The sequence below is a fragment of the Hevea brasiliensis genome, chromosome 11 (genome assembly GCF_030052815.1).
Source record: "Hevea brasiliensis isolate MT/VB/25A 57/8 chromosome 11, ASM3005281v1, whole genome shotgun sequence".
Lineage (NCBI taxonomy): Eukaryota > Viridiplantae > Streptophyta > Magnoliopsida > Malpighiales > Euphorbiaceae > Hevea > Hevea brasiliensis.
Window position 1 is genome coordinate 83,935,305 of NC_079503.1, and position 13,837 is coordinate 83,949,141.

Here is a 13,837-nt window from a genome sequence, read left to right on the forward strand (position 1 = left end):
CGTGCAAGAAAAAATAATGAAAAGAAAAATCCTTTTAAATAAAACAAGAAATTCATAATCTTTTGATAGATACACTGATATTTATCAGCAGCTGAAATATTATCTTCCCTATAAATAAACCATCAGCAACCTTCAATCCTCCAAACTCCATTACTGCATATTGCTTTTATATATGAAAGCTGAGGGCATATATATAAACTTTGTAATATTATTGTGTTTGTAAAATGGCAATAACTATGGAAGGTGTGGGTTCATTCATGGTGATGGACAAACATCGTTCTTTCCCCTCTTTTATTCAACAAAACAAAGTTTCTGCTTTCACCGCCTTTTTATTTCCGTCCTTGGGTAATAATAAGAGAAATCATCAGAAAATGATGAAAAAGCCGAGAACTACTACTGTGGCTGCTCTTATTTTTTATAATCCCATTGTGGAAGCAGATAAAAAAGTGAAGAAGATGTAATTTTATTAATGTGAAACCTCAATGATCCAATTGACAGTATACATTCAGCTTAAATAAAAAGAATAATAACAGATGTTGCTGAAAAGGAGGAGAAAAATAATGAAGACTATCACTTGGAAGGGAACGAATTACCCAAAGAATCTCAACCACAAAGACTCATTCAAATATACAATATTTACAGAATTCACCTTATCACTCCTTTACTCAAGCCTAAAAACACGGCATCCTTATTTCTCCTGAGAGGCGGACTCGTCCTTATTACTCCTTGAGCTAATATCCCCCCTCAAACTATGTCCAGGGTGGAGACATAGTTTGCGTCAATGTGCTAGGCGAGCCTTTGTCATGGACTTCGTAAATATATCGATTTGATATCTTGAGGAATGTATCTTGTGATCAAAACCCCTTGAGCAACACGCTCTCTAACATAGTGATAGTCAAGAGCAACATGCTTCTGCGTGAATGTAATCTTTGGATTATTTGTTAAATGTAGTGCACTAAGATTATCACCATATAAAATAGGCGTGCTTGGGATAGATTTGCAAGTCTGTAGAGATATCCAAGCCAAGTAAGCTCGGTGATGTGAGCCATGGAACGATACTCGGCCTCGGTGCTAGAACGCAGCACGATGTGTTGTTTCTTGGCACACCAGGAAATGATATTGCAACTAAGAAAAGTACAGTAGCCTGTAGTAGACCGTCGTGTGGTTGGACATCCGGCCCAGTCTGCATCAGAAAAATGCACTAAGAACAAGTGAGGTATCTTTTTAAAAAATAAGCCAAAATGTATTGTTCCTTTGAGATATCGTAATATCGACGAACATATTTTAAGTGAGACAAAGTTGGGTGTGCATGAATTGAGAAATATAGTTGACACTATAGGACAAATCCGGTCGGGTTAGTGTCAAATCAGAACGAACCCACAAGCCCTCGAAAGAAGGTGGGATCGACCATCGGTGTCGGTGCATAATGACATCGTGTCATTTGAACAAGTGGAGTGGGCATCGGTTGACAATCCACCATCTGAGCTCTTTCCAAAATTGAATAGGCATAACGGGTTTGATTCAATTGTAACCCAGAGTCAGTCGATTGAATTTGAATGCCTAGAAAATGATGCAATGGCCCAAGGTCTTTCATGGAAAACTCCTTGCTTAAGACCTGCAAAAAATTCTGAACTAGAGCCATAGACGATCCTGTTAACAACATATCATCCACGTAAATTAATAAAACCAATACACCTGTCGATGTATGCATGACAAACAAGGATGGATCAGCTAAAGCGCAAAAAAACCATAATCAATTAAAAACATACTCAACCTATTAAACCAGGCTCTCGGAGCCTGTTTTAAACCATACAATGCTCACTGTAATTTGCAAACATGATTAGGATAATTAGGATCTTTCATTCCAGGTGGCTGATCCATATATAAATCTTATGTTATAAATCCATGCAAAAATGCATTTTTCACGTCTAATTGGCGAATTGGCCAATTTTTCACTAAAGCCACAGAAAGAACTAAGCGTATGGTTCCTGGTTTAATAACAGGGGAGTAGGTTTCGGTGTAATCAACACCATCTAGTTGATGAAACCCCTTGGCAACTAGTCTAGCTTTCAATCTATCCAAATGCCCATCAGAATTTATTTTAGCTTTAAAAACCCACTTACACCCTATTATATTTACATGCTACTGTCTAGGAACAAGTTCCCAAGTGTGGTTTGATGTAAAGCTTGATACTCCTCTATCATAGCCTTTGTTTCCAACTTTGGATGTGCAAGAGCACTCTTATGATTTAGGCTCGGAGGTATATCGGAGATATAGACACATGTAAAGCATACTTTGGGTTTGGCTTAACTATTCCTGTGACACAGTGACCATCGAATGTCGAGGTGCAATGCTTCGTCTGAACTTGTTCGGTGATATTTCGACCAAAGATGATGAACAGACTTCAGGAAGCAACTCTTCTTGATCCGTATGAACTGTTGGTAGACTGATTACAGTACCATCAATCATAGAAGTACCAGGTACATGAGTATTAGTTGGAGATGACAAAAACACCGAGTCTGATTCAATTGCAGCAACTTGTTTACCAACAACGTCCTCTGCTGCTAAGGAATTTTGAACTGTGTCTTCAACTCTATTTGATAAAAACAATGGAGGTGGAGACAATGCTCTGTTCACTGTTCTAGATGCATCCGTCATCTTGAACGACATCAGTGTGAATGATGAGCTGCTAGTGGAGACTCACTTGTAGGATCAAATTCTGTTTCATGATCTCCTATAGTCCGATTGTCATGTGTTGCTGGTATAGGAACTGGTAATACATCTGGACCTGCACTTTCTTCAGAACTTAGTGGAAAATCAGTAATCTCAGCAGATGGTAACCAAGAATCCATAAGCTTGTCAACAAACATTTTATTAGGAGATGCAGATTTATACGGAAAAACATTTTCATCAAAGCTCACATGTCGAGATATTATTATTTTCTTAGTTTTGGGATTGAAACATTTGTAACCTTTGTGTTTTTCACTATACCCTATAAAAACACATAAACAAGACTTAGGATCAAACTTATGACCTCTTGTGTCCCATATATATGGAAAACACTTAGAACCAAAGACACGTAGGGAGCTATAATCAAAATGAGTTCCATGCAATTTAAAATATGGTGTTTCATTCCCTAGCAGTAGGCAACCTATTTATTAAAAAAACAGCGGTTTGAAAAGCATCGACCCACATAGACAATGGCACATGACTATGATACATCATCGTCAATCCTAATTCACGAATAAAGCGGTGCTCGACAAAGACACTTGTTGCTCTGGGTGTATGAGGACACGACACTTGATGTTTAATACCTTGTGAAAGAAAATGTGAAGATAAAGCATTATTCAAAAACTCACCTCCTCCATCGGAATGGAAAACCTTGATGGTCTTCCCAAATTGTCTTAGCACAAACTGTTCAAAAGCTTTATAAGCAACAAAGAAATCAGATTTTTCTTTAGTGGTATAAGCCAAGAGTATTTAGAATAGTCATCTACCAAGCAAGCATAATATTTAAATTTGGCAAAAGATAAAACAGGGGCTGGTCCCCATAAATCACAATGAACTTTTTCAAATACAGTGGTACTTTTTTTGGAAGACAAACTAAATGGAAATTTGCTCAATTTGCCTAATTGGCAGCTATCACATAAAAATTTAGAATGCAAGGAACCTTTAACATCAATAAGGTTCTTATTAAACAAAATAGAAATCATGAAGGTTGAGGGTGTCCTAATCGTTGATGCCATATGTCTGCTGTTCCAGACCTAAATCGATTGGAAAAATATGCTTTCGATTCCCTGACAAGATATAAAGGTTATTTTTCCGTGGCCCTTGTAGCGATGCACTGTCGTCATCGATCCTTAATGAAATAGAAACATTAGAAAATTCACAATTCACGGGATAATCATCATTAATTGGCCTCTGAAAAGTAAATTCTTTTTAGAGCGAGAACAGAAAAGACATTTGAAAGTGATAATTTTTGTACATTCTATAGACGTCATTCCAACACCATCGATGGATAGAAACGTTCCATCGCCGATGGTTATGGAATCAGGTCCATAATAGTCAGTAAGTTTATGGAATAGATTTTTGTTACCTGTCATATGATTCGATGCACCAGAGTCTGCAACCCAGTCAGTATCTACAACATCAGTATCCAATGTGAGTGCCGAAAGAGCTTGAGCAGGGCTGCTTTGTTTTTCTTGTGGAATCCACCAGCAAATCTTCGCGATGTGACCATCTCTGTTGCAGTATTGACACACTTTGTTCTTATACAGCTCTCGTTCAGCTGGTGTCATTCTTCTACGACCAGCCGGGGGAGGTCGCCGTTGGGAAGAATATGACTCTTTGTTTGGAAAAGGGTTTTGCGTTTGCTGGGCTTGAAAACCACGCCCTTGGGAATTAAATCTAGGACGCCGATTCGAGGAATTACTGGATGAATTCTGTTGATTTCCATAAAAAGCCACATGCGAAATTTGATCAAGACCAGATTCGTTACGTGTGGAAAACCACACTCGTCGGTCTAAATTCTTAAGTTGAGAGACCGATTCATTAAAATTGGGTCGCGGTGGTTTAAGCATCGTCGTAGTAAGCGTTTAAATCTTGGGGTCCCATGGTAAGGAGACAAAAGACTTTTTCTTCATCGGGTACTTTTTTCCGATAGCGGCTAAAGCTGTCATGAGTTCTTTAAACAAACGCAGATGTTGATGATGGACCGATTTTCATCTTTGCGAAAATAGGTCAATTCTTTATCGAGGGTAAATTCCCTCTTGAGAATCTTGTGCATATGCATCTTTTAATGCACTCCAAACAGTATGAACTGTTTCTAGTCCGATGACAAGTCCGAGTGATTCCTCACTAAGGGTGCCATAGATCCACCCACGAAGTAATCTATCAGACTTTTGCCATGCCTTGAAGATGTCGATTCTTTGTGGTTGATAGTTTTACGGAATTGGATTGGGAGGGTAGCAATTTCGATCTTGGAAAGCCATTAACCAAATGATCCGACAATTCCTGACTTTCAGCTAAACTCAAAAGTTGTTCTCTCCACAGAGGATAGTTTGATTGTTTGAGCTTTAAGGTAACAAAATTGGCTACATTCAGAGAAGAAGCCATGGTGAGCAGATCGTTGAGGCTCTGATACCAAGATAAAAAAGTGAAGAAGATGTAATTTTATTAATGTGAAACCTCAATGATCCAATTGACAGTATACATTCAGCTTAAATAAAAAGAATAATAACAGATGTTGCTGAAAAGGAGGAGAAAAATAATGAAGACTATCACTTGGAAGGGAACGAATTACCCAAAGAATCTCAACCACAAAGACTCATTCAAATATACAATATTTACAGAATTCACCTTATCACTCCTTTACTCAAGCCTAAAAACACGGCATCCTTATTTCTCCTGAGAGGCGGACTCGTCCTTATTACTCCTTGAGCTAATAGAAGCAGTAGCAGAAAAGCCTGTGAAGCTCAAGATCACAGCAGAGGTGACTCTGAGGAATTGCGAGATGGAATACTGGGAGAAAATGCTTCATTTCTTAGATAACACTTACCCTAGCCAGGGAGGTGTTGTCTTCCAGGTCGTTAGCACCCACATTGATCCAAGTATTAAACGTTTATTTTCATCTTGCTTCAAAGAACTCTTCTTCTTCTTCTTCTTTTTTTTTTTTTTTTTCGCTAGTTACAATTGCCCTTTCATTTCCATTCACTTGATGATTTTGTTTGTCTTATTAAGCGATAATGCAGGCAAACCTAAGCAGCGAAGCTACATTAGAATGGTCCATAAGCAATAAAACTGAGGCCAAACAAGTCACTTACAAAGTAGAATTTCAGGTAGATTCAAATTTTGGGATTCCAGGAGCTATCACAGTGATTAATAAATATCACAAGGAGTTCTATCTTGAAAGCGTCAACATTGAAGGAGTTGTCCACTTTGCTTGCAATTCTTGGGTTCAACCAGACAAGATTCATCCTGAGAAAAGGATCTTTTTCTTTAACAAGGTAAAATTCTTAATTAATTCTTTCCCTCAAACTAGGCTAAATTAATTAATCATACAAAGTTCTTCAAAAATTTACTTACAATTTTCTTTTAAATTCTTGGATTTGGCAGGCATATTTACCCTGTCAAACACCATTAGGGCTAAAAGAGTTTAGAGAAAGTGAACTTGAGCAGTTAAGAGGTTATGGAAAGGGAGTCAGAAAATTATCAGATAGAATATATGATTATGATGTATACAATGATTTAGGAAATCCTGACAGAGGAATGGAATATTCAAGACCAACTTTAGGAGGTGAGAATTGCCCATATCCAAGACGGTGTCGTACTGGACGTCACCCAAACAACACAGGCTAGTCTTGATAGATAATTTTATTATCATTTGAGTAGTGAATAAAGGTTGAGTTAATTAATAATAAACTGATAAAAAATTGCATTAACGAATGTTGCAGATGTGAGCACAGAATCCCCAGTGAATGAACAAACGCCAATGTATGTGCCACGAGACGAAGCGCTTGACGATTCTAAAACTAAAGCTGTGGCTGCAGGAAAGTTGAAAGGATTGCTCAAAAATTTAATTCCTACACTAAGAAATGCCTCCATGAACAGTGATTCTATCAAGGATTTTTCTGAAATTAATTCTCTGTATAAAAGGAGGACTCCCTTGGGAGTACAGTTACCAATTGAGAATTGGAGCAGGCTTCCACTGCCATCTATGCTCACCAAGATCCCGCAGTCCATAAAAGAAATATACAAATTTGACCCTCCAAATGGCATATCTCGTAAGTAACTAATTAATTTAAGCTTTTTGTAAGCAGATGAACTAGGAAGATTTGATGATCGAATATGCTAATTTTTTCTTAAATGTATTAATAAAATTCATTTGCTGTAAAAAAAAAAAAAAAAAAAAAAAACTAATTTAAGATTTTCTTTTTTAATAAATGAGACTATGTGAGCATTCAATCAGAATCCAAAATCTTCTCTTTGAAGAATTTTCTTCATAATTTGTTGGAAAAATTAATTCTACGGGACTAACTACATATGATTCTTTTATACTTGTTTTCAGTTTCAGGGGGAGCGTCTTGCTGCTTGCGAGATGATGAGTTTGGTCGTTTAACACTTAGAGGTTTAAACCCTTTAAGCATCGAAAGGCTTAAGGTTAGCTCATTGAATTCTTCAAATGAAGGAAAGCTTAATAAAAAAATAAATAAAAGCATAAGTTTTCATTTTTCGCCATGTTACTTCACATTTCCATACAATAACACATAAAATGCCAGCAAGAATGAGCTTCTCTGTCTAGATTTTTCCTCCTGTAAGCAAACTGAATCCCTCCATCTATGGTCCACAAGAATCTTCGCTCAAAGAAGAGCATATCTCAGGCTATCTTAATGGAATGACCGTACAGCAGGTATGATGTTGCTTGATGGACTTGTTACTTGAGAGAGTTAGCTTTTATTCACTACTACATAATGCAACTGTAATCATAAGTTAATGGCAGTGATTTGAGAACCATTGCATTTTCCTCCGTTGTTATAACATAAAGTAGTTGTTTGATAACCGTTGCAAAATAGCCGTTGCCTTAAATATAGTCTGCAATAGTGATTTTTGCTTGCTGTCAGTGCCATTCTGTGTTGTTTTGCTTAATCTCATGTTTTTCTTGTACAAGCACACCATTTTCCCAAACTTTACATTGTTAAATTCCATACTTATCAGGCATTAGAAGAGAAAAAGTTGTTCATTCTGGACTACCATGATATCTACCTTCCATTTCTGAATCGCATAAATGCTCTTGGTGAAAGGAAAGCTCATGCAACCCGTACAATATTTTTCTTGACTCCATTAGGAACATTGAAACCCATTGCCATTGAACTCAGCCTTCCACCTATGGATATGAATTCACCATCTAGGCAGGTTGTTACCCCTCCTGTGGATGATACCACTTATTGGCTCTGGCAACTAGCCAAAGCCCATGTTTGCTCCAATGATGCTGGTGCCCATCAACTAATTCATCACTGGTATGCAAAACCCAATTCCTTTAAACAGAAATGTTGTAATTATCAATTAATTTATGATAATTAAACTGCAGGTTGCGAGTTCATGCATGCATGGAACCATTTATAATAGCTGCACACCGGCAATTAAGTGTGATGCACCCTGTTTACAAGCTTCTTAAGCCTCACATGCGAGATACATTGGCTATAAATGCACAGGCTCGTGCAATTCTGGTCAATGCAAAAGGAATCATCGAGTCCTACTTCACTCCAGAAAAATACTGCATGGAGATTACTCAATCTGCCTATAGAGATTGGTGGAGATTCGACTTGGAGGGCCTTCCTGCTGACCTTATTAGAAGGTAAAATTTTCAATATTCTATATAAGCTGGGCTATAAAAGCTACAAAACTGAAGAATCTTGGCCTTTTATGACTTGCTGAAAGTTAAAGCTGCTTCTGTTGCATTTCCTTTTAGAGGACTGGCAGAGCCTGACCCAACCCAGAAACATGGGTTGAGATTACTTATCGAAGATTATCCATATGCCAACGATGGACTTCTTATATGGTCGGCCCTTGAGACATTGGTTAGAACCTATGTGAACTATTATTATCCAGAGGCAAGTTTAGTCCAATATGATACTGAGCTTCAAGCCTGCTATAATGAGTTCATCAACGTGGGTCATGCTGATGTTTCTCATGCCGATTGGTGGCCCAAACTCTCAACTCCAGAGGACCTCACCTCCTTCCTTACTACCATTCTATGGATTGTAACAGCACAGCACGCAGCATTAAATTTTGGGCAATATCATTATGGTGGGTACATCCCAGTTAGGCCACCCTATATGCGAAGGCTGGTGCCTAATCAAGGAAATGCAAATTTTCTTGCAGACCCACAAGGTTATTTCTTATCTTCATTGCCAAGTCTTCCTGAAACGACATATTTCATGTCTGTGCTTGATATACTTTCCATGCATGCAACGGATGAGCAATATATTGGTGGTAGGAAAGACCTTTCAACATGGGGAGGTGACACTGAGATCATTGAAGCATTCTACAAATTCTCAATGGAGATAAAGAAGATTGAAAAAGAGATTGAAAGGAGAAACGCTGATCCGAAACTTAGCAACCGTTGTGGGCCTGGAATTGCACCTTATGAATTGCTCCTGCCAAGCTCAGGTCCTGGCGTTACGGGCAGAGGGGTACCCAACAGTATATCAATATGAACAATAGAACTTATCTAGAGGAGAAATTATAAGATATATCAGTGATTCCAGTAGGATATATACATATGTGGTGATAAGTCAATTAAAAAAAAATAAACATATATATGTATAAGTACAACTCAGAAATAGCTTCATTGGTTTTCTATAAAGTGCTGGAGACATCTTGAGTTCGAATATCTAATTTACTTAACACATTAATCATTATTCAGTCTCCATTAAATAAAAAAAGAAAAAACATATATATAGATAGAATTTATAAAATTATAACTATGAAATAACTATAATTATTTATATATCAATTTTTTATTGGCTAGTCATTCATGTAGAATGTGTGGATAAAATAACCACTTCCTCGTATAGTTTCTCTATATAAAGTCCTAATTAACCCTCAGCCTAAAGAAATCATACTGTAAACCGACTATTTCAACTAGGAATTTAGTTGGAATGACAACTCATTAAAATATTAATATATACATATTAAGTTTGAAAAAAATTAAAAAAAAATAGTGATAACGTGTTTCTTAAATACTAAGTGAGCGTGAAAAATTCTCACATCATTATTCAATCCATTGTTGCAATTATATAAATGCGAAAGAAGAGAGTGCAATGTGTAATCAGTGTAGATTGTCGTGTACACTGAGTGAATACTCCTTCACTTATTAAAATGTAGATCCTCCATAATATAAAGAGAATAAATTTCATATAAATATAAGTAAAAGTGTATATACACTATATAGATCATATAATTCTCTTAATCAAGGTGTGAGATTAAAAAATTATCGTAAAAAATTTGAATAACGTATGTTGAAATTTTAAAAACAAATTTTAAATCAGGTATATATATATAACCATCATGTAAAGGTCATTGCTATAATCAGCCTTAGAGAGAACTATATATATATATATATATATATATATATATATATATATATATATATATATATATATATATATGCACACCAAATCCCATACCGTCGTGTGAAGGTCATTGCAATAATCAGCCTTAGAGAGAACTATGGTACAATTGAGTTAACTTTTTATTTGTATTTTACACTATAACAATAAAAGCAAATATGTGTCACGTATCACTTTATGTTTAACATTATTATATATATATATATATATATATAGATAATGGTTTAAATATAGGTTGTTATAATCTAAATGAAAATTCTTAAAAAAGAAAATTATCATTTAATATTTGAACTTAATTTTTTTATATAAAAAAATAACTTAATTTTTTAAAAGAAATTTAAATTATAAACAACTATATTTTATAAAATGATCATAAATAAAATTAATACATTTAGAACATTAAGAAACACTTTAATTAATATAAATGATTAATTATCAATTAGGGTTGGACTTTTCTATGGGCACTAGGGAATTATTTATTCCATATGCACCATTTCAATGTGGGGAGTGCTCTCTTAAGATGGCCCGATGAGAGTATTTAGTCTCGATGCACGAAAACTACCATTAGTATTCCCATAAAAATTGTGATTTCAAGGCCTGGTGTTCCCAATTCATGGAGCCAAGTTGTGGAGAGACATCCCAATTCAAGGAGCGCAGTTGTGAAGAGACGTAAAATGAAAGAGGGCTATTTTTGTAAAAAAAAAAAATTTAAGGGTATTTGATCTAATAGTTTAATGCAACTAGTCAATAGGAATCTAAACGGTTGAATCAATCTCATTGGTTAACTCTTTAAAAACGTGGCCAATGATTAATTGAATACACAGCTACTTTTTTATTAGCTCCAAAAATAAAGTTATTCATAAACTGCTATATTATTTTTGGAAAATATATGGTGTAAAAAAAATGCTTATAAAAATTGTACAAATAAAATGAAATGTCAACTCTATCCTTAAGTCATTAAGACTCTAAATTAATTTAATTTCTACCAAAATTATTTTCCTCTAAAATTCAACCAATCATAATTCTCATTTTTTTTTTATCAATTAGCTCTTATCAATCTCGTAGCCAATTATATCCCATTAATTTTTTAACCAATCAATAGCTTCTATTAATCTCTCAACCAATCATGGCCTATCAAAAATTTAATCAATTATGTTTAACTACACTAAAAATTCAACCAATCACAATTGATTTATATAGTGTGTTAGAATTGAACCGAATCGGACTAGTTGAATTGATTTAAATGAAAATTAGGCCAATGACTGATTCAGTTCAAACTTTAATTCATTTTTTTAATAAACTAGAGTTGACCCATCCAAACTAGAGGAGTAACTGTTGAACCAATTAGATCATAAATCAAATAGTTATGATCAATTAAATTAATTATTAACTATTAACAATTAGATAATAAATTAAGTAACTATGCTTAATTATAACATAATCAATTGAATAAATAAATCAAGTAACTATTAACAATTAGATCAATTAATCAATTAGATGTTAAACAAGTAACTATAATCAATTGATCATAATCAAGTATTATTGAGTATTTTATTAATTAATCAAATATATCATAAATTAAGTACTATAATCAATTAGATCATAATCAAATACAATCAGATATTTTATCAATTAATCAAGTAGATTATTAATCAAACAATTATAACCAATTACATCATAATCAAGTATTATCAGTTATTTTATCAATTAATTAAGTATATCATAATCAATTACATCATAAATCAAGTAACCATTATTAATTACATCATAATCAAGTACTATTGAGTATTTATCAATTAATAAAGTATACCATATTCAATTACCTTATAAATCAAATAGTTATAATCAATTAAATCATCATCATGTATTTAATATATTTTATCAATTAATCAAGTAGATCATAATTAATTAGATCACAAATCAAGTATTTCTGATTAATTAGATTATAAATCAAGTAATTATGATTAATTATGTCATAATCAATTAATCGATTAGATAAGTGTGAGCATTATTCGGTTCAAATCAAAATAACCAACTGAGCCAAATTAATTCAGAAATTCGATTAAGTTTTTTTAGAAATTCAAGTTCGGTTTAATTTTTATTTATGAATTTTTCGATATATTTGGTTCGGTTTTGAAAATAACATAATATTTTTCTTTTTTTTTTCCTCTTGTGAAAATCAGATCGCCTAATTAATTAGATTGTAAAATAAGTAACTATTATCAATCAGATCATAATCGAGTACTATCAATATTTTATTAATTAATCAATTAGATCATAAATCAATTTATTATAATCAATTACATTATAATTAAATACTATCGAGCATTTTATTAATTAATCAAGTAGATCATAAATCAAATAACTATAATCAATTATATTGATTAATCAAATAACTATTAACAATTCGATCATAATCAAGCATTAATGAATATTTTATCATTAATTAAATAGATCATAATTAATTAGATCATAAATTTAGTAACTATGATCAATTACATTATAAGCAATTAATACAGATGAGCATTATTTGGTTTAGATTGAATAAATGGCTGATCGAACCGAATTAATTTGAAAATTCGATTCTATTTTTGTTGAAATTCAGTTCGATTCAATTTTTTGTTTTGAATTTTTTGTTTTATTCTATTCGATTTTGAAGATAGCGTAATATTTTTTTCTTTTTTCCTCCCTCTTGTGAAAATCGGACCGCCTAATTAATTAGATCATAAATTAAGTAACTATGCTAAATTAGATCATAATCACCTAGATCAATTAACCAAGTAACTATTAATAATTAAATCAATTAATCAAGTAACTATTAATCTATTAGTTCATAAATCAAGTTATTATGATTAATTACACCATAATCAATTAAATTTTAAATCGATTAATTATAATCAATTAGATTATAATAAAGTACTATCAGGTGTTTATTAATTAATCAAGTAGATCATAATCAATTAGATCTAAATCAATTAATTATAATCAATTACATTATAATTAAGTATTATTGGATATTTTATCAATTAATCAAGTATATCACAATCAATTAAATCATAAATCAAGTAAATATGATCAACTACATCATAATCAATTAAATTGATTAATCAAATAACTATTAACAATTAGATCAAGCACTAATAAGTATTTTATAAATTAATCAAATAGATCATATCCAATTAGTGCATATATTAGCCATGATCAATTACAACATAATCAATTAGATAGTGGTGAGCATTATTTGGTTCAGACTGAAATAATTGATTGATTAGACATAAGTAATTTGAAAATTCAGTTTGGTTTTGTAGAAATTTAGTTCAATTTAGTTTTTTTTTTAATTTTTTAGTTTATACAGTTCGATCTTAGAGACAACATAATATTTTTCCTTTTTCCTTCCCTCTCGTGAAAATCGAACCACCTAATTAATTAGATCATGAATCAAGTAACTATGATAAAATAGATTATAATTAATTAGATCAATTAATCAAGTAATTATTAACAATTAAATGAATTAATCAAGTAACTATTAGTGAAATAAATCATAAATCAAGTAATTATGATTAAAGATATCATAATTAATCAATTAGATAAAAGTGAGCATTATTCAATTTAGACTGAAACAATCAGCCAGACTGATTTAATGCATAAATTTAGTTTAATTTTTGTAGAAATTTGATTCGATTCAATTTTTATTTTGAATTTTTCGG

The 13,837-nt window shown here is 32.9% G+C and overlaps 1 protein-coding gene across 2 annotated transcripts; it reads left to right on the plus strand.

Moving 5' to 3' along the window:
- The first annotated feature begins 208 nt into the window (after positions 1–208).
- On the plus strand, positions 209–9,341 carry LOC131170658 (linoleate 13S-lipoxygenase 3-1, chloroplastic-like). Of its 2 annotated transcripts, XM_058130277.1 has the most exons (10): positions 209–428; positions 5,441–5,609; positions 5,740–6,005; positions 6,115–6,352; positions 6,453–6,782; positions 7,073–7,158; positions 7,301–7,408; positions 7,714–8,015; positions 8,087–8,353; positions 8,468–9,341. In XM_058130277.1, the coding sequence occupies exons 1-10, from the start codon at positions 225–227 to the stop codon at positions 9,213–9,215; spliced, it is 2,718 nt and encodes a 905-aa protein (XP_057986260.1). In that variant the 5' UTR covers positions 209–224; the 3' UTR covers positions 9,216–9,341. The 2 variants fall into 2 exon arrangements, with proteins under 2 accessions (XP_057986260.1, XP_057986259.1); XM_058130276.1 differs by lacking the exon at positions 209–428 and having other exon boundaries at positions 5,464–5,609; positions 6,115–6,295; positions 7,067–7,158.
- Positions 9,342–13,837: the final 4,496 nt, after the last annotated feature.

What these genes read in the sequence shown, in the direction of transcription:
- LOC131170658 (XM_058130277.1), top strand. Translation starts at nt 225, where the DNA reads ATGGCAATAACTATGGAAGGTGTGGGTTCATTCATGGTGATGGACAAA. An exon ending in TAGCACCCACATTGATCCAA is followed by an intron (nt 5,610 to 5,739) that starts GTATTAAACGTT and finishes TGTCTTATTAAG; the next exon opens with CGATAATGCAGGCAAACCTA. An exon ending in GGATCTTTTTCTTTAACAAG is followed by an intron (nt 6,006 to 6,114) that starts GTAAAATTCTTA and finishes TGGATTTGGCAG; the next exon opens with GCATATTTACCCTGTCAAAC.